At 40.5% G+C, this 21,987-nt stretch overlaps 1 protein-coding gene across 1 annotated transcript in view; it reads left to right on the forward strand.

Annotated features, from left to right (window-relative positions):
• Nucleotides 1-3,549: 3,549 nt before the first annotated feature.
• DAP (death associated protein) overlaps nucleotides 3,550-21,987 on the forward strand; it is a 52,102-nt gene continuing 33,664 nt past the window's right edge. Inside the window, exons 1-2 of the mRNA XM_051799351.1 lie at nucleotides 3,550-3,752; nucleotides 10,178-10,274. Coding sequence (XP_051655311.1) covers nucleotides 3,698-3,752; nucleotides 10,178-10,274 — 152 coding nt within the window. The 5' untranslated portion in view covers nucleotides 3,550-3,697. The remainder of the gene's footprint in view (nucleotides 3,753-10,177; nucleotides 10,275-21,987) is intronic.

Here is a 21,987-nt window from a genome sequence, read left to right on the forward strand (position 1 = left end):
TTCAAAACACTTTAAAACATGAAATATTCTAAGCAACCTGATTTTACTTATTCTTCCCTCAGTGTGCTGCTACATTTGAGTGCCCTGTCCTGTGATGCCGTCATTCACTCGTTTTCCAGTAGGGACTTGTCTTTGCTACAATCTCTGAGGAAAGTGTGTCAGCACCAGGTGGGGCTGATTTGGCAAAGGAAGTGACTCTACAGCCAACTTTTTGTAAAATCTCTGCCTGTTTTCCGCTGAAGTTTCCCACTGTTGCTGCCATTTGTGCGTGTTGCTACAAACAACGGGCCTGCTGGAAATGACTAAGTGACTGAAAAATCCTGGCATTTTCTGCCTGTCATTAAGAATGCCTCTGTATTTCTTGTACATTGGCATAATTGAGAAGGATGTTGTTCAGCCTGAAGAAAAGGAGGGTCAGAGGAGACCTTATTGCTTGCTATAACTACCTGTGAAAAGAGGTTGTAGTGAGGTGGGTGCCAGTCTCTTCTTCCAGTTAACAAGTGACAGGACAAAAGGAAACGGCCTCAAGTTGTGACAGGAGAGGTTTTGATTGGATAGCAGGAAAAGTGTCTTCATGGAGAGGGTTGTAAAGGATTGGAACAGATTTCCCAGGGTGAACTATGTCCACCATTAAACCATGTCCTCAAGTGCCATATCCACACATTTTTTGAACGTTTCCAGGGGTAATGCTAGGTTGATGGTCTGACTTGATAATCTTAAGGGTCTTTTCCAACCTTAATGATTCTATGGTTCTATGATTGCTACTACTATTATGGCACCACTACTAGTTAGGAAAATGCATGTTGCCTTACATCTGCCAAAGAAACCATGACTCTGTTTCACAAAATTGAAGTCTCTTTTACGAACTTTATGACATCATCTCATTTAGGTGCTGGATTTTACAAATCTCTATTTATTTTTAAATTTGTGATTTTTGTCTCCTTTTTTTTTGCTTTTCTTGCAACATTTTAAAATCAGAAATTGAGTAAATATCTGAAATTGAAATTCTATCCTATGGTATCATATTGACACTTATTTAATTCTTCTGCAAGCATAGAAACTTAGCTTTTGCACAGGCCCCTGTCACTTCAAGAAGGCAGTAATTATATGCACTGACAAGTATAGAGAGGTCAGTCTGCAAAGCAGTGAAGATCCTTCCCTCTCCCTCCCACAAGCCTGATCCTCTGTGTGCTTGCTCCTGCCTGACCTACCTTCAGCCCTGCCTCCCTTCCCCCTGGGCTCCTCATCTCAACCCAATCAGTCCTGGCTTCCACTTCACTGTTTGAGGAAAAATATTTGTTTCCTTCTACTGCAGCACTTGCCTTGCTTTACAATTCTCATGTCACCTCTTAATCACTCTCTACTCAACTTTTTGACCTCATCTCCTTGTCCACTTAGGCCAAGTCCTCCTGTTCCTCAATTCCTGTTTCAATCTCTTTTCCCCTCTTCCAGTCCTTGCTCCTTCTGCACCGGAATGGTTTGCCTTGAGATCCCAGCTTCCAAACCCAATGCACAGCTGCATTTTCAGGAAACGCTCTGTTTCAGCCCTGTGTCTCTGACATACTCAGGATGGATGTTGTATCCTAGCTGTGAAGCCACAGTGAGCCTTCATGCGAATGCTTGCGTTAATGGCAATATGCAAAGACCCATAACGTTAAGACATGTTGCTGGCTTTCACAAGAGCAGCCAAAACACATATTTAAAGTAATACTTCCTCCCAGTTCATCCTCACATACCAAATCTTTGCACTGAAATATGAAATTATTACTGATTGTTAGAGAAAAAAATATACACCTGTCGGCCTTTTAATGTCATAAAGCACATTTTCTTTAATTTCATACCTTTAACAGTTGGTTTAGATGAAACCTGCAACAGCAAAAATTTCTATCACCTCTGGTAACCAGTACAGCGAAATCCAAACCAAATATATGTGGGAGAATGAAGAAAACCTGAAAATTTAATACTTTAATTCGTGTTCAGAAGACAGTAGACCAAAAAAATCATTACAATCTCAATTTAGGAGTTAATTCTACACCAGAAAAAAATCTAATCTGGATAGACTTTGGCAGAGACTAGAAAGGGAATTTGTGTTAGGCTACACAGAAGGTGACAGAGCTGAAAATATAACATCAGACTCTAAAGTGCTGCATATGTAAGAAATTAAAGTGACCAGCAGCAAAATGTAAGAACTTAGTTACAATGTTTGTGCAACATTTGTTAGATCCGGCTGTTAAGGATACTATGATGTAATTATATTTTAGACTACTGCAAAAAAAATACCCCAAACTTGTATTTACTCATCACATATATTTTGGCAATGACAACACAGTTGTAACAAAGAGTGATAGCAAATAATTAAAATATTCTTATATTATTTTCCCTCTAAAAAATGTGTGATGAGATATTTCTACACCACTTCAGTGGAGGGGGGGCAGGGGGGCATTCAACTTCTGAACATTGTACACTCATCTTCTGGGGGACTTGCTTTCTTATATCAACTTATAAAAGAAAATCAGAATGGCCTGTATGGTTTACACTTTGCTGCTAATATAATTTATTCAGATATCATGCTCTATGCCTTTCCATGTGACTTGGAAAACATAACTGAAGCATTTGAAAAATTTTCTTAAAACGATGTGAATCAGCACTGTGATTTCAAACAAAGATAATGAGATCTGAAGCACAGGCAAGGTCGGCACTTATCAGGGTTTTAACCCCACCTGGCAAATAAGCATCACACAGCTGTTCGCTCACCCTCCCCTGGTAGGATAGAAGGTAGAATGAGAAAAGTGAGAAATCTCATGGACTGAGATAAAGACAGTTTAATAGGGAAAGCAAAGCCACGCACACAAACAAAGCAAAACAAGGAATTCATTCACCGCTTCCCACAGTCACAGGTGTTCAGCCATCCCCAGGAAAACAGGGCTCCATCACGTGTAACGGTGATTTGGGAAGACAAATGCTGTAACTCCAAACATTACCCCTTCCTCCTTCTTTCCCTGGCTAAATATGCTGAGCATGATGACATATGGTACGGAATATCCCCTTGGGTCAGTTGGGGTCAGCTGTCCCGGCTATGTCCTCTCCCAACTCCGAGTGACTACCCATCCTCCTCGCTGATGGGGTGAGGCGAGCAGAAAAGGCCTTGGCGCTGTGTGAGCTCTGCTCAGCAATAGCTAAAACATCCCTGTGTTATCCACGCCGTTTCCAGCACAAACGCAAAACCCGGCTCCACACCGGCCGCTGCCAAGACAATTGACTCTACCCCAGCCAAAACCAGCACAGCGCTCTCCTCACACACGTGCCACTTCACACCTATGCAGTTTGGCAGGACGCGACAAAGCGCAAGGTGTGAACAAGCCGATTAGTCGCTAATGACGGGTATTATTTGAAGCGCCACAAGCAGCCGACTCAGAATCATGACATCGACCGCCTGTGCCACCTTCCCTCGGCAATTAAAACAGTGAGGGTGCCGTCAGACGGCACACGCCGCCTGGGGCGGGCCCGGCGCGGCCGCGCTGGGGCGGTGGCGGCGCCGCCCCTCGGGGGGCGCGTCCTGGCGGCGGCCACGCTGACAGAGCGGGAGCGGGGCCGCGCCGTGCGGGCACTGCGGGCGGTCCGGGCGCTGGCCGTGGTCGCTGTGCCGTTTCGGGGTGCGGGTTCGCGGTGCGGGAACGGCGCCGCTGCCACAGTAAAAATGTCTTCGCCTCCCAAAGAGAAAGCAGAGACGCGGGCCGGACACCCTCCTGCTGGTACGGCCGCCGGTTCCCGTCTCTCCGCTCTTTCTCTTCCCACGCCGGGGGACGGGCCGGGGTGGGGAGGGCCGTGGCGGCCGCGGGCCGGCGGGGCCGAGCGCCTCCGGGAGAGCCCGGCCGGGCGCAGTTCCCCGCGGAGCCGCCGCTCTGTGCACTCCAGTGCCGCCCGGGGCTGAGCAGGGCGAGGTTGGCCTCGGGCGGGTCCCGCCGCAGGCAGTGCCGAACAGCCCCGGGGGGTTCCCTCTCTCCCTGCTGCCCGGGCGCCGCCGCCCGGAGCGACGTGTGGTGGTGGCGCTCTGGCCGCGGGAGGTGTGCTGTGGGATCCAGGTAGGATGGGATCCTGAGCCCTGCTCGCCATCGGCGCTCCCTGCCCTCCGGCAGCTTTCCCGGTGACGGGGCGACTCTCCCTGCCCTGTTCCTCCCGGAGGACCTCCCTGGCTATGGACAAACCCTCATCGGGTGTGTGCAGCTTGGCGTCTCCGGGCTCCCACCCGGCAGACTACGTTGTCTTCCACCGGCATCCCGCCCTCGAAAGGCGGGGGAGGCCTGCGGAACCGCCGCCTGGGGCTGGCGATGGTGGGAAGAGGAACGGGAACGGAGCAGTCTGGGTCACGGAGACGATGTTCCAACAGCGCAAACTGAGTGCGAGCAGACGCACTGCAAACTAGTAATACTGTAGTAGTACGCTGTGCATCCATTTTGCCTGTGGGCGTCACGGTGTGAGTGCCAGAGCAGGCTGCGCGCTCCTGGCTGCAGTTCTGGGGGCTGGCAGAGTAGGAAACAAGTAAAGCTGCTTATGAACTGCCCAGCAAAGGAGCTCTGTCGCGTTCCATCCCGCTGCTGCGTGCTCGTGGGAGAGCAGGTGGTCAGGGTAGGAGCTGTGTGTCACATTCAGTGGGACACCCATCTGCCCCCGTCCATGGACGGCAGCTCCTCTCTGGCGAGCTTTTTTTTTTTTTTTTTTAAGTGTTTCAGTAGCAACTGTTGAAATTCTAAATTCACAGGTGGTAAGTTTTATATTCACATCAATTGATGAGATTTAAAGCTAAATTTCTAAACGGTTGTTGAACCCTTATTTAATTCTACTTTTTTTATAATGAGGACCTGTGATTCCTCTAAACAGATAGAAGTGAGAAATAATGGCTTTACTTTGCATGGCAAATATAGTTCAGCAGTTGAGTTAAGCCAGTCTCTTGGCCAAGCAGAGTCATCCTAGTCCTGCAGCCTCCCTTGTCATGGCATTAGCTTGGACCTGACTTCCTGTTGAGCTGCTTCAGGGAACCAAACCCAATGGTTCCCCAATCTTTCCCAATGTTGACAGCTTTTGTTGCCATAGCTCTTGAGCTGGCTTGCCTTGAGGTGCACGTCAGCTTCAGAGTGAAGGGATCATTAAGACCTGACATTGGTTTAGCTTTGTCTCCCAGCTACACTGTCGAGGGCATATATTTTCATTTAGGTGCTTCACGACTGTATTTTCTGATGTCATTGCATGTTTGAGAGTGTTGCTTCAAAACCTGTCTTTTGAAACAGGTGGAATTTTTAAAAGACCTGAAGTGAGCCTCTCTACACAAGACACTAGCGATGCACAGTGCAAAAGCACGACTGGAGTACAGTACAGGCTTCCTTTGCTGAGTATTTCAGTTTATTTTTTCTGTGTAAAACATGCCCACATATGAAATGAAGAACTTTTTCAGCCTTTTAAGATCATTGGCATCCCTGTTATTTTTTCTGTATGTGTAAACATGCACCAGTTGAGCTTTGGAAGGAAGGGGATTACCAAGTCTGTCTTTAAGGTTAGAAAAAACAACTAACACTATGTACAGTATCTTCAGGAAGAAGTTAAATTCCAGGATGCTTCTGCAAGAAGGTGGTTCTGAACCGTCTGGCAGAGAAAAGTGGCCCTGTGTTCTTTTAACACTTAGAAAACCACAATAAATGTGCTGACTAGCAACAGTTTTTATATTTGGTGTGTGAAGCTAGGTTTTAATCTTCTATATCAAGCTGGTTTAGATCCTTGAATATTAAAACAATGCAGTAGGTCAGTCTGTAAGCAAGTCTTAATAAAATGAAAGTAAAAGATTTTTTTACAAAAATAAATACAGGTGAAATTGTGTTCATAAATAACAAAGCAAGTTCCTAGCAAAGATGTGAATAAGGTATCTCGTTTAATAAATGGCTTAAAGGCTCAGGTTTTGCTGCATACAGTTGTATAAAGAACCTTACCTGTAATTACAGATGTCTTACCCCACTGAGTATGATTTTGACACATAAAAGTTAGTAAGGATTAGGGTCATCAAATTAAAAGCAAAATTAGCAAATCCATTGTTTTTCATGTGCACTGTTGGCCCTCACTTACTGACTGCGTGCAGTCTGTTGGCTCTCTTTCTGCATTGATCTTTCACATATGGGGGAAGAAAGAGCACTTGAAAAGACAAAGGGTAATGAAATGGAAAGAAACCTCAAGACCTCAGGCTGCTAACAGGGTGTGCGAAGTGACTTTGAACTTCTTTCTGAAATTTAAGAGGACCTTAACTTAATCTTTATTAAATATCTGTCTGTCAGTGAGATCAAATGCACCTGCATGTAATATGTTTCTGAGTAGGTTTGTACAGTCCTTCTAAAGAGCTGTGCTTAATTATGCTTTTAGTTGTTCATTTCTTCTGGTAGATACTGTGGAGGGACAAAGCAAGGTGGTTGTGTTAATAGTTTATTTGTGAAGCTTTACAATAGATTCATGAAAGTAGTTATGTGCTTTTTCCTGCACTAAAAAAAATATAGCTCTGAGCCAAGATTTCTATGAAATGAAGGTATATAATAACTCTTACCTCTGTTCTTACTTTGTTGGACACTAAGGTATGCTCCCTTAATCTTTCACAAGGGCATATTTTGTGTTTCCCTTTTCATGCATCTTATCATTGTAATGGAATCTGTTATTACACAGTACATAAGAAATAAATTTTCATGTTAATATTGAATACCCTACTCAAGGAAAAGGGGAACCTGCTAAAACTCTTGTCTATAATCTGGATTTCTAAAAGTTCCTCCCCAGATGCTGTGACCAGCAGTCTGTTAAGGGGAAACCTGCGCTGTGAGCGAGCTGGGGCCAGTGCCATTGCTGATCTATAGTGCTTCTCTAGGTGCTTGGTACTTGCTCCAGCTCAGTGGGGTTTATTTCAGAATTCAGTCTCAGAGACTGGGAGGAGTCTGAAATAAGCACAACGGTGGGGGGAGGAGAAGAAAAAGTAGAGTGCATTCCCACTCTAGATTGAAGGAGTAGTCATACCATTAAGAGGACCACGGGCTGGCATTCACAGGACAGGCAGGGCAGTCCTGTTTGACTCTTAAGGGGGGAAAAACATGACAGATCGTAATTAAAATCCCAAACTTGTCTCATATCCAGCAGTGAGGCAAACAGACCTGTTGCTCTTCTCAGAGCATACTGGCAGATGATCTCTTCTTTATTTCACACTTTAGAGACTGGTGGTCTCTTGGCTACCACCACCCCAGGGAGCTGTTCCCGGTCCCCTCTTGCCTTAGCGCAAGTCCCTCCTAAGCTCTCCTCTTGCTCTTTAGCACAGGAGCTGCTTTCTTCCTAATGCCAACACGTTGTTGACACCATCCACTTCTGGGCACTGATTTCTGACAGCGTTCTGAAAGGTGGTTTATCATTTATTTAGGTCCTTTCTCTGCAGGATTTATTACGAGGAAATCTGAGCTCTTTTTAAGGGTGATTTTTAAAGGACAAATCGCCATGGTAAGCATCTGCCAAATTGTGTAGTAAATGCTAGGCAAGTACGAAATAGATGAATCCTCATAACTCCCAAGAAAATCTCCCAAATGGAGTGGGTTTTTTTTTTAGCTTGGTGGATGTAATCATAATTTTTTCTCTCTGTCTCTCTCCAATGTAGTGTAGATTAGTTGAAACCTTTTGAAAAGGAAGGTGAATTTTGCTGCAAGAGTATTTTATCTTCTTAAGATAAATCTCTTGAAACTAGATTGGGTATGAGCATGCTGTATCATGGGTGGCAGAAGTGTACATCAGCTATATGTATAGAATGCTGATCTAATTATTTCACTTTTGGTCTCAGAAATGCACATGATTATGGCAGTTGTTTGCTGGATTCTTCTTTTGATTTCCCAGGTCTGCACAGTAACCTCAGATTACTAAGTATTATTAATTTTGCACCAAAGTACTTTAAGGTGTCTATGCTATTCCTGCTGATATTAGTTCAAAAAAATCAGATTAAAAACACATTAAGTTGCTGCATTACTCAGTCACTACTATGCCTTTTAGTTGTCTGGCTATTTGCTTTTTAATCCCTGTTAATTCTTCATACAGACAAATCTGAACGTGTTAGCTGCATATCTTTTCCGGTGACAGATAAAGAGAAAACAAGTGACTGGTGGCCTGATGATATACAATATGAGAAGAGAGAGATTTTAGACCACCTAAATTAGCACTAAATCTTCAGGTACTGATTTTTTACTTTCCTACGAGATGGTGAAGGACATGGAGATGTGTGTATTGTTCAGAGGTGCCGTTTGTAACCCTGGCAGATGTTGCTGTGGAGACAGCATCTTCCACAAAAAGTAATTTGGAATAAATAATAACTGATTGTGCAATGATGTTAAATATAGACATTAATTCAAATTATTAATTTGTAAATTAAGGTCCATAAAACATACCAATCACTTTCATTAACTGAGATATTAAAAGAAGACAGCACTTGGCAGAACTCTTGGTGTTTGCTTTTGCAAACAAACTGTAATTCCTGAGGAGCTTGAATCAAGAGAAATTAATTGGAATTTTAATTTTGCTTCACTTTAGGCAACAAGAAATATAGCTTTTAAACTGACTCTCCTTCCTTGTCCCATGTGAAACATTTCTCACCTATTGAAGTATAATTCTGGAGACAGAACACAAAATGATTAGTGATCTGGGTTTAGGGGTTGTTTTTTTGTAATACATGGTAAGAGGACACAATTTTGATAGGTTCGAAAGATATTTCTTTGGGTTTGTCTGTTGATTGCCTAACTTTAGTTAATGACCTTTATTGCATCAGAAGTTTGCCTTTCAAATATCATAAAAAGTTTAAAATCTGTTTTTAAAAAGCAGGGCCAAAGAGCTGTCACTTTCTCCTAGGGCAGGTCAGCTTCTCTTTCCTGATTGCCTTCACACAGGCTGTAGAATTTATGCACATTGGTGTCCTGTCCATTGCTGTCCTGGTTAAGAATTGAGCACTAGATTTGTGTCTAGGTTTCAGGGATTAGCACTGAACTGCTGTGAGGTGCCCTAATCCCTCTGTGGCTGGACACAGGAAGGCTGTCAGAAGTACAGCTTCCCCCAGCCATGCTGGCAAGCGCTTCAGCTTCTTCCAATGGCTGCTCTGGCATCCTGCTCACTCTGGCTGTGACATCTCTGCCGTGTCTGACTAAGGCTTGCTGTGTCAAGGCAATGTGAAACACAAACCAGCGGGTCTGTAGGTGGTTTTATTGACTTCTGACCGCTACAGTGGTTTTCTTATGGGGTTGCTGATGGCAGTGTAACCCATCCAGTTAGCTAATGAGATGCATCTTCTTGTCCTGTGCTGTCCTGTAAGCGTGTATAGCAATGGTTGAAGAAAAAAAAGTACACTATTGAAACAGAAAGCAGATCAAGAGCAGCCTGCCTGTTGCTCTGCTTTGTAGCTGCAGTGTTAAGCCTGGCTTGGTTCCTGTTTTGTATTGCGATTTGGAGTGGATAAGTGATGAACATAAGTGGATTTGCTTTCACTTCTTGTTTTGTGTTTCAAAGGGATGCTTTCACATTTGCATCATTTCTAAAACTAAATGATGCAAGCATTTGAAATGTTGTAAATGCTAATATGTTTTACAAAACAAAAAGCTCCATTCTAAATGCAATTCAACGGTCCTTCTAAGCTTTGCTTTCTGTTACACTATTTCTAAAGTACTTTTTGTATAAATACTATTATAGATGTACTTTTTTAACTTGAAATGACAAGTAAGTTTCTTTGACCCTTCTTGTTCTATCAGAGTATTTAACATTCATGTTTGTTGCCTTTTGTGCAAGTCATTGCCTCAGTTTCTTCTTTGGACTGCTGCAAGTTAGTAAGAAGTGGAGGGGGAGTTAAAACAGCGTTGAGTTTTCTGAAATGATGTTGAAAGCAGATGATAAAATGACCTGCAGCTTCTCAGGATAAGCAAAGATGGCATGATGTAAAAGAGAATGGCAGATGTGGTCCTGAAGTAGCTGTTCCTCAGGCTTGCCGCTTTTTTACACTTCAGGCCCTTTTTTCAAACTGTAATTACCATTAAACTACTCTGTGAAGTATCAGGAAGCAAGTGGGGAGAGTCGTGCTTAAAACTTTCTTCTTCTGGTGTTTTGACTGAGGTTTGTTTTGTCTGTTTAATTTTCATTCCAGTGAAAGCTGGTGGGATGCGGATTGTGCAGAAACACCCACACAATTCTGATGCCAAAGAAGAAAAAGATAAGGATGACCAAGACTGGGAAACCAGCAGGTGAGCACTTTTGATTTGGTGCATGTGCTACAGTGAATTTCCATGACCTTGAGCCTTATCACCAGTTTGCTTTCCTTGTAAATAGCAAACCAAAGATACAGTTGGTTTTGTATCATAAAGCAGTAGTAAGTTAGACACTCCTTCAAGAGAATTGGAGAATTTGGGAATTTTCACATCGTTAAGCCTCTTTTAAATGATCCTGCCAGGTAAGAGAAGATTGGAGAAAAAAGTACAGTTAAAGTAAAACCTCAGCTTTCCTAAAATGTCTGAATTCAGACTGTGGAGAAGCACATTTGGACATAAACATTGCGCTGTCAATTCATGAGATGGTCTTGCTGTGTGCTGGGTGATTCCTTTTACCCTGTAGTCCCTATCCTTTCTCTGTGAGATATTTGACAATATGGTGCTTTTGAAAAGACAAGTAAAAATAAATGGTGTTAATATTATCTGCTTTTATTTTAGACGGGAATCTATCAGTTTTGGTGGTGGCAAATACTAAGACAGCAGATACTTAGCAGTTTTAAGTAGATTTATTGGATTACTGCTGTTTAGAAAGCAGGGAGGTTCAATGAACTGTTGCGGTACTTCTGTTCCTACAAAAGCCACCTAGTTTTGTGCTGCTTTCCGTGGCTAGATGTTTTTCTTTGTAGCCAGGACTATATATACCTGAAATGTTTATCTACTAACTTATTGCCTGGGATTGTTCTTGGTATTTGCTCAACTTAAAAAAACCCCTGAGATCTGTTCTTGTGCTTTGGTAAGTAGACTGACTTATATTTATTTTCCATGTTGAACAATGGCATTGTGAAAATGTCTATAAATAAGAACAAAGGTGTTTATTTACTAAATCACAACTGGAATAGGAAACACCTTTATAAGAAGAGAAAAGTAATTTTAATTAATATGTTCAAATACAATGCAGGAAAATTATACTTTATGTCCTTTCTTCATCAATCAAATTGGTCATCTTGTAATTCTGCTCAGTGGCATATAAATTGAAAGAGTCTGTACTGCAATCGAGTTTTGACTTAAGTAAGAAATTGTTTCTTGGGGTCAATTTAAACTTTGCTTGGGGATACATCATTTTATTTAAGGTGTGGTTGTGGTGGGTTGACCTTGGCTGTACAACAGATGTCCACCAAGCTGTTCTATTACTCCCCTACTCAGCAGGATGAGGAGGGAGAAAACAAGATGGAAAAAAACCCATGGGTCAAGACAAAGACAGTTTAATAAAGCAAAAGAAAGCCCATGTTGCACAGAAGCAAAGGAAAACAAAATATTTATTCACTATGTCCTTTCAGCAGACGATGTCCACCACTTCCTGCGTAGCATGGCTTCAGTACATGTAGTGATTACTCTGGAAGAAAACATGGTGATAATGAATGCTCCCTGTCTCCTCCTCATCCTTTCTCCCAGCTTTTATTGCTGAGCAGATGGTATGGAATATCCCTTTGGTCAGTTAGGGTCGACTGTCCTGACTGTGTCCCCTCCCAAGATATTGCCCACCCATAGCCTGCTGGTGAGAGGGTGGTGGTGGAGAGACAGCCTAGGTGCTGTGGAAGCACTGCTCAGCAGTGGCCAAAACACTCGTGTGTTGTCAGCACCTTTCCAGCTACCAGTGCAAAGCACAACACAGAAAAGGCTGCTATGGTGAGAATTAACCACCTCACCCAGACCCAGCACAGCATTATGTACCTTCTTATTCTTATCTTTCCTTGGCATGCCAGCCTCATGGTGAGGGTGCCTGATTAGGATCCAAATGAGAAGACTTCTTGCATCTGTTCACAGACCTAAGCCTCTGTTACGATATAGCACGTGCTTTATTCCTTTCTTGGAGAAAGATTATGTTTCCCTCTCTCAGTCAAATAGTGCAGGGAAAAGTTAAAATTTAATCTTGACATATTTGTGACTATGTTTGCTGTAGCAGATGCTGTGGCACAATAGAAGCCCATTTGTGGGGGTAAACAGTGGGTGCTGAGGACTTAATGTTCATACTGTGTGTGTTTTGGAGATTACTTAGTTTGGCTGTCTGGACTGAAGGACCAATCCTAGTTGGCATGTGTTAGGTGTCTCCTTGGTCTATGTGTTCCACTTTAGCCTTATCTTCAGAGAATCCAGGTGAACTGGCCTGAGACCAATCCACAATGTGAAACAAAGCCTGGGCAACAGAATGATTGGGAGAGGGCTGCGCTCCTGATCTGTAGATGCTAGCAAAGACACACTGTATATTAGTATTGTAAAGCAGGTCTGTGAGCAAATTTTATGCTTTTATGGCAGAGGAGATAGTTTAATGACCTCTAGAGCTACCTTATTAACTAGAGAAGAGTTAGCTGTTACATCATAAAATTCATTCCCTTGTCTACTTGATCAGTTGATTGTCAAAATATGTACTTGCTCTTTGCTTTGGTTTTATGTGGAGGATACATTGTTGGTCTGTATTAGGCACTTGTGCATACAGTTTTCTCGAGCCTGTATATTAAAACAGAAAGCACTGGGCTAAACTATTTTATTTCTTTGATCTAATCCTCTTTAAAAAGAAAGCAGCAAGGGGACATAAAGAGCATAGTTAGGTGGGAACCAACATGAGTTATAATACAAAGCAGTAAGTTGGTTTACAACTTGAGAGAAGTTGTTTTCCTGATAGAACGAGGAACCTTTTGTGTATGTAAGGGAAAGGGTTTAATATGCCTGTTGTAGTCTCCTGTGGGAATACTTGCACTGCTCTGGTGTTAGTACAAGCTATAGATGTGAGCAAGAATGTATTTAGCCAAAGACAGAATAAGCAAACTTCACAGACCACAGTACATAAAGTTATTGTTGTTGTTAGTCAAAATTAAATTATGTTTGCAGCATGTCAGCTGCTTTTGTGCTGGAAGGTGCAGTCCCCCAGAGTTTGTGTCTGTTCTGGTGATTCACAGTGCCCTTTGAATATCCTTGGATTTCTGATGCCTGTGGAGACTGGTTTATCAGGAGATGGGGATGGGTTTGTCAGGAGAGGAGAAGTGAGCATTCTGTTCTGCTTTCTCCAGCACCAACGTACTTGTGGGGCTTTGCTAGCTGATATTTTATATCCCTTTGCTAAGCAGATATGGAGACATCTGTGTTTTTAACTTTCTACTCTCATGTTTTTAGTCTTTGCCATTTTAAGGTAGTATTGTTGATATGATGCAATTTCTACTCCCTATTGCATTCAAAGTTAAAAAGAGCAAACAGCCCTTCAGGAAATCTGTATCAGGTGATATGACCAGCTGACAATGATGTAGGAGAAAAGAATAAAACAGCAGAGTAATTTGTTTGTGAAAAGGGAGGGTAGAATGACTAAGTCATTATTTTAATCTCATTGCAGGTTTACTTGAGGACAGATTAGTGGAACTGACAGTAAATGGAAGCAGAAGAATTCAGTCTCTCCCAGGGTTCTCTGGGAATTCTGAGAGCACATGTCCTCCCCATGATGGCACATATCCGAGCACTTGCTCAGCAAGAAGGCTTTCGGCTGGGGTTCATAGAAGTATTTGTGGCTTCAGAGACAGCATTGTTTTTGCAGCCTGATTGCAGAAAAAGTTGTTGTGTCAATGTTTCTAGTCTTAAAGTAAACAAAGCTGATACAGGTGAACACCTCGGACATAGCTAACTGTGCTGTGATAAAGATGAGTTTAACATTCACTAGTTATATCTTATTTGACATTTATTTTTCTCAGTTGTTTAGCAACTTTTAGCTCATTTCATGAAGATAGGGAGACTTGTCGTAATGGTGATTCGTGATCCCTTAAAACAGTATGTGGTAAGACAATTTTATACAAATTTGAACCTTTCCTGTGAGGCAGTTCTCAGCCTTGAGTGGTAGAAATAATTTTATGTGTCTGGTATAAATAGAGTTTTACTTAAAGAGGAATGGCTGGATATGATTATATAGAGAAGACTTGATGAAAGAAGGGAGAAGTTGCATTGTTTGGTTTAGGTGAACTAAAGACATGGCATCTCCAAAAGCCAGTGGCACCCCTTTGGTCAAGGTGTCAGTAGTAAACTGGACTGTGAGGTGGGTTTCTTGGCACATGTGTTCAAGACAAGAGTGACTTTGATCAGCCAGTTGGAGATAGGATACTGGCTGGATGAACTTCTGGACTGATCCATAACTGATTTTCTTATGTTTTTGTAATTGCTTGTCACTTGTGTTAATTTGAATTTTTTTATATGGTTGCAGTTTTTATTGATTGAAAGTCCTACTGATTGCTGCCGGAAGGAGTTTTTTTGTGGTACTGGAGGAAGGTGAAACTTATAATTAGAAATATGGTTATGAATCAAAATCATCATTTTTTGGGACCGTATGTTGTCATAGAAATTATTTGGAATAACTAGGCTACTCATAGTCTTGGGCTGTATTAAAAGCCCATTAATGCATGTTTAACTGAGATTTGCAGTATCATGTGCATTCCTGAGCCAGCATCTGACTCTTGACGTAATAAATACTCCTGAAAGACAGATAATTTGAAGTGAGAGCTGCTTGTTCAGTTTTGCACAAGAGATTCATTAATTGTCATTCTGAGATCTCTAGAAGAAGAAACTATAATTATTTGTCAGCATCAGGATATAAAAAAAAAACCTTTAAAAAAGCAAATATCAGGCTTATTTTTAACAAACAGGGTAAACTGCAAAGGCTTTAAACATAAAAGACTTTCATGCTCTTTTGTTATATTTCTGAAACAAAGTGGGTAATTACAGTGATTTAACTACTCAATATAAATTCACTGGAGTGGTTTCTCTCTCTATATAAATTGTATGTGATTTGTATCTTAAACTTACCTGGAGATTATGAACCCAGAATTATATTTGACTTACCCATCAGCTCTAGAAAGAATAAATTATGCAGCCTAGATTTTAATTCAGTTTACAATGTGGATATTTGCTTTAGTTATATTCACTGGGTGAAAGAAAAAAGAAAAAAAATGAGAGCGTAATTTAGAATGTGGTGACTCAAAAGTAAAATCATGCTAATGAAGCATATAGGTGCTCATATGTCAAAGAGCCACTCTTGGTACTTAGTTACATGGTGAGAGAGGAGTTGCTGAAGGCCCCTGATATCCTTCAGCTCAGTGTTACTTGTTAAGTCTGAATATGCTAGTTAAGCTGAACCTCCTTTTTTCTTTTGGAAGTGCAGTGGAAATCTCAAATTTGTCTGCAGATAAATGCTTTCATTCAAGAGTAAATTTGTTTTTCCTTTCCCTTACTTTGCTATGTTGCAACTGACAAGAAATAAGCTTGTAGGCATTATTTCCATTTTTCATTTGCCACTGCAGATTCTGCTGTCACTAAAATGTGTTTAATTTTTTGCCTCGTAAGGACCCTTGTTGACCAAACTTCTGTCAGAGTTTAAAAAATATAAAGTGGATTATACAATTAAGCTATTAGAGAAGATTTGTATGTTTGTTTACACCCTGAATATGGAAATGCTTGAAACTGTTTCTACTCGCTGTATTTTACCCTATTGTTCTGGAGCAAAAATTGTAGAGTCAGAGTTCTGACCCTTTAACTTGGGAGTAACTGCTCTTCAGCACAGCTAAGATCTGGGAAATGATGTCTAGTGTTCAGCTTGCTTGCGCTCAAGGAAGTAGTTTCCACCATGGTAGGTAATCTGATGATGTAGGGTCAACAGGTGTTTCACTGAGGGAAATCTTAAGAGTTCTAAGTAAAATAAAGAAAAAAAAATTACAGCTTGTTGAACGTGTAAATCAAACCTCTGCGAACAGGTAGCATTGTACTTCCATAAATACTCAGAGTGAACAGTCCACTAATGTTTCTCCCATGTTCACCAACATAAAGCTGAAAAAAATCTCACTACCTCTGTTCGTGCATCTGTAAAACCAAACTGCTGGAAACATAAGCTGGCATTGACTCAGCATGGTGAATAAAAGGAAGAGACAGGTCAGGGCAGATAGACTGCTACATCTTCTGCTTAAGTTTTTGGAGAGGAAATGTGTGACTTTGGTGGACAGAGGACCAACTGAGTCTCCCTTTCTGGCAACAGAGCCACTTAAGTGTTGGCTTCTAAGGTCTCTTGTGCTATTGTGTCAGAGCTTCAGGCAGCTCTGAAAGAGTGAACTGATACTCTGTACAAGCATCTGTCAGCAATATATAGATCCTCTTTGATGGAATTAAAATTTCTCCCACCATATTTCTAAACCACCTTCCCTCCCCCAACCCCCCCACTCTTTGGAGCCTAATTCTGTTACCTCTATGAACTGATGCGCTTTGCACAGAGATTATGTTCACAGACTGTATTGTCGTTTTACATGTGACACATAAAAACTGTAACTTGATTATATGTGTGGATATAATGGATATGAATCGAAGATTTTTATTCCCATCCTTGGCCTTTGAGCTCTTGTTACTCAGATGCGGAGCTTTGGAGGCAATTGGGCTGTTAAAAAAAAAAAGGCATCTATTAAGAAGAATAGTGAACATAGTGCAGTAAGGGAAATAGTCTCCTACCTTCTCCAAAGCATCTGTTTTCCGAAAAGATTCTGTGCTTAGGGCTTGCTGTTTTTTTCCCCTTCCTCCTTCTTATATTTATTATTTTGGATTTGAATTCACTTAACAGTTAGAGGAGTAGCTTCTTAATGGTGTCACACTCTTCTCCTTTACATAAGTAGCGTTGCCTTCAATGTATTTTTCCACTTCATTATTCATCTTTGTGTCTCAATCATTTGCATAGAGTTTTTATGATTAGCAGATGCTCAACTCTGCTAAAGTTTGTATGTGCACAATTTGTTTAGTTATAAAACCCGAAAGCAATATTGGCCATTTTCATGTGATTTTCAGGACAATACCTTCTGCAGATGACCAGTTACATGGAGAAGTAGCAAAGTAATTGCTGTGACCTGTGTTGAACCCTGTCAAATGCCTATGCAGTTACAGACTTAACTGTATGAAGAGAGAAAAGAATGTGTAATACTGATTTTTAAATGCAGAACTACTGTAAAGTAAGAAAATAGGCTGTGAATATCTCCATTTAAGAACTCAAAAGATCTGTGAATGTAGGGAATGGAGAAAAAGCTAGGCAAGATTATGAATGAAGCATTCTCATACAGAAAGATATGAGAGTCTTCTGAAAGACTGTTTCTTGCTTCCAATATTTCTTGATGATTGAAGCTGTAAGTTGATAAATCCATCAGTGTAAGTGCCAGTTATGACATTATATGGATAGCTCTTTTCATATTCCTGAAGTACTGTGTGCATGTGTGAAAGCACTAAAAAAGATCTGATATTTCTCCCCCTCAAAGTGAATAGGAGATACGCCATCCAGCTCAGCAAGAGCCAAGTTTGGTCCCAAAGAAACATATGCTGTCTTATGAAATTAGCTGGAAAGCTGAGATGAATTGTCAGCCAAGCTGGTGTAAGAAAAAAGATTTTAAAAGAATGAAAGTCTTTAATTTGTATTCTGTGGCATGAGGAAGGTGAGAAAAGCTTAGTCATGTGAGAGAAAAATGGATGGGAAGTAGTATCTTGCAAGTGGCACAGCTTAGTTAGCGCAGCATTTCATGTTGGTACAGAAAAGTAAATAATCTTAAACGAAATGTGGTAGCATTTTGCTTAGTTCTTTTCTTTTGGTATCTTTCTGAAGTATTGGAATGCATGGAATGAAAGTCACTGTGTCAGTCTGAAGGCACATACAGTGTTGAAACAGATATTACACAGGCATTATAAAGCACAAAAATTTCCAAACTCAGAAGTATAGTCCAGTCCATTTCACTGTGCCAACTAAGCCTGAATCTCTATTATTTAGGTATTTGGCAATACTGAGAGTATTTCTAATGTTAAAGGTGTGAATTTTTACTAGAAAAAGCTTGCAGAGGACCAGATGCTTCTCATTTAGCATCAAAAACCTGTGTTTGAAGTGAAGTTACCATGAACTGAAAATGAGTAGGAGGTGTGTGTGATTGACGCCATGTGTGCCAAGGAGGGGGATATAGTTCTTCAAGTAGCACCTTCTCTCCCTTAAGCTTCTTCTGCCTCAGCTGCATCAGGCACCAATCTTTGAAGCAGTTTAATATTAAAATAAACTTGGAATTATCATTTGTTAACTGTCACTGGGCCAGACAGGAGGAAATTCATTTCACTCCCAGGACACAGGTACTAGAAGCAAGAGATATATGAGAGATAAATAAAAATGATGCTGAAAGCATTTGTTGTATTGTCATCATCAGAGCTTTATTCATGCCACTGTAGAAGCTGATAGAGCTGTTCAGTGCAGCACATTGCTTGTTGGGGGAGTGTTTGCTGCAATAAACTTGTAACATTTCGATGATTGTGCCTTGGTCACAGACATTCTGTTAAATAAATGGCAATTAGTAGAATACTTTAGCCACATTCACACAAATCTTAGTTCTGATGAATTTCAGTTTTCTTGGGACTCGTTCCTTAGAATATATGTAAGGTGGTGAACCTGGTGCTCAGACAAGAGCTTTGTTCATAGGGGAGCTGGCTTTGTTGCAGGCTGGTGACAACCAAAGTGCTTAGTTCTTTTCCCTAATAAGCTTGAAATTTATCTTTCTTCTTCTTTTTTTCAGATTGTTAGAGCTATAATTAAATACTAGACTAGCTCTCAATTATGGCACACTTCATCAAGCACCTCATACTGCAGTACTGAATCAGAGAGTCCTTGAGATCCAGGTACTTTGCAGTGCTGAATGTTTTTCATTGCTTCCCAAAGCCTATTCTAAAACCTTCTTTTCTATTTCAAATAAATAAATAAATACGGGGCTCCATGTATTACAGGCTGTTTTTTTGCTAGAACAGCTAAGTTGAGGTGTCTCTTTTGAGAGTATATGGAACTACTGAAAAATCTTCAAAATAATTCAGTAAGCAGAGTTTCATTACTCACTACGTGCATCGTTGTACATGTTACTAATAAACTTGACTGCCCTCCAGTGCTGATGGTCACTCTCCTGAGACTGTAACCTCGAGTGAGCATTTAGAACGTGCCTTGGTAAACTGTGCTTACTGCTCGGTGATTGCTAGGATGATCAAGAGTACTTTGCATTACTCTACTTATGAAAGCTACTGCCGCCAGATTTTTATTTTTGATTCAGTCTTTTGGTTTTGCATGCAACATAGTAATGTGCTAATGTGCAACATGTTATTGTTGCTAATAAACAATTTGTTTGCATGTGATATATTTGACTTTTGACTTTGTGGAGCATTAGTGAATTAACCAACCAGTTAATCCACAGCTCTGTTTGGTTTATTTGTTAAAATGTTGCTTTTGTATGGGAGGTGATGGAATGAAATTTTAGTAAACTGAACTGAGTATTTTTCACTTCTGTGTTTCTTCCTTGGTATCATGCTAACTTGTGATTCTAGAGGAAGAGTGTATTTAGCCATGTGTATGCTGTTTTATATCAACAGCGACACTAATAGCATTACTACAAATTTTTCCACATAAGGCTATTTAGAAGGCTTTTGAGTAAATGAAATTTAACATTCTTATTTATTGCTTTGAAAACTGCTGTAGAATTAATTTCCTGTTTTCAGAGATTACACAATTCTCTTTCTGTTGGTGTGTTTGAAAGATTTTATTCTTGTTCCAGTTTACAATAGGGAAAAAAGGCCAAAACCAAACAAACTTCTGAGGAGTAGAGCTTTGTTTTCTGCTGTTTTCTCCAAACATAGGCCTTCTGGCTAATAAGACTGGTTGTTCTGGTTCCTTCCCTGTTTCAGGATGGTTTGGATGACCTCTATATGGCTTTGAAGTTTAATACCACATTTTTCTTTTATGTCTTGTAAGCAAACACAATTGCAGAAAACTTGCATTCCTGTTGATAACGTATTATTTATTCCTGCCGCTGCCCTTTGAAGGATCTCCCTTTATGACACCTTGTTTTCCAGTTCAAGTTCTTATTTTGTGCTGTGTCCTACCCTTGAAACTATTTCTCTGTTAGTGATTGCCAGTTGTTCTCTTCCTATTGTATTTCCTAAAATCACCTTTTTTTCTGAGAAGAGTTCTAATGCTGAGAGACCTCTGCGTACCTGTCATCCTTTTATGCAGAGCTGATTGATAACTTAGCTGGTGTGGTGATCAGGACTCGGCTCTTTTGTGAAAGTTTTATGTATCAGACAGAGAAATAAAATATGCTATTTAGGACCTGCATATTTCTAATAGGAGTAGTTATATAATTTTTGAATGTATGTTTTGAAGCCAATGATATGTCGTTTCTGTGTTTGACTATTCCAGTTTCTGATCCTCAAGAGAGTCTCCTGCATACTAAGTAGGCTAGATTTTTTTTTTTTTTTTTGTGTGCTTTGGTAATTCCTTCAGGTTTTAATACCTTTTACTGGGAAGAGGAAGTTGCCGAGTTAGCGTACACTGTTTTTCCCTGTCATAGGAGGAGAAAAGAGAAGTGCTGGCAGTTAATGCACCAGATTTTTGTCTTCCTTTCCACATTTTTTTTAAAACTTTTGTAGGTTTATTACCTAATGGCTTTTTAAGACACTGTATAGTTCATCCTTCACGGTATAATTCATACTTCTCCGTGCCTGTTGCCATGTCTTCTAAAGAAATAAAGAAAGGGTAATACTGTGAAGGAAAGAGGAACTTACAACCTCGTTATAATCTCTGCCTCCTCTGTTTTAAAGCATATGGTGTTTCTGCAGGGCCAGCATGAAGCTCTGTCTGTGCAACACTCCCCATCAGATGGTCCTTTTGGGGCAGGGTACAAAAAGAGCTGGTGTACAATGAGCCCAAGGAGCTCTCCCAGTATCCAGCAATCCAAGTTACTGCTTAGAAACTTGCTAATCAAATTACTGCCACTCCACCTAGTTACTATTTCTCTAGCCTTCTTTTGACCATATGTACATTTCTCACCTTGATAATCACCTTCCCATGAAGGTAGCATCACAGTCCAAGTAGTGTAAGCTGCAAAAAATGTTTTCTTTTTGAAAGCCTGGTAACTTTTTACCATGTCCTTCAAGTCTTGTAATAATATAAAATAAAATATAAAACAACTGTATTTGTTTCACCTTCTCCTCCTCTCTACTGTATATTTTTCCTTGAGTTCTCCTTTAACTTTGTTTTTTTTTGTGATGGAATAATTAGAATTGCAGTGTGGAGGGTAAAAGCATGCCACAGACTTACACACTGGCATAGTTATATTTTTCTGCTTTTTTCTCTTGAGTTTCAGTTGTCTTTTTAACTACCTTTTACTTAAATGGCTGATTGCAAAAATCTTTTCCTGGTGATTCCAACATTTGGTCTTGAGTTTAATAATTGTGCTACAGCCCACCATTATTTAGATACAGTTAGGATTGTTTTTTTCAGTGTGTGTATTCTGTGTTTATTATGGTGCCATCTTTTCTCTTTCCCTTTATTGTTCTGTCATTCCTCTGAGATCCCTTGAGGTTGTTTATATTCAGGGTTCTTTTTTTATTCTGAGTAATTCACTAACATTAGCATAAATTGTTATCTTACTGTTTAGATCTCTTTTCAAGTTTCTTGCAGAATCACACTGTTAACCTCCATCATCATGATATTTGATTTATTCCTATGCTCTATTTTCAGTTTCTGATCCTCGAGAATGTCTTCTGCCATATCCCATGGTAACTGAGTTTATTTAATGAGGAGCCTTGTTTGCATTTTTTGGATTTCTCTGCATACCAAATAGACTGAAGTTTTTTTCTTCACTTGGTCATTCATTCAGATTTTAATACCAGTCATATAAAA

Source organism: Manacus candei, unplaced genomic scaffold (genome assembly GCF_025592945.1).
Source record: "Manacus candei isolate 608988 ecotype Guabito, Panama unplaced genomic scaffold, ASM2559294v1 h1tg000049l, whole genome shotgun sequence".
NCBI lineage: Eukaryota > Metazoa > Chordata > Aves > Passeriformes > Pipridae > Manacus > Manacus candei.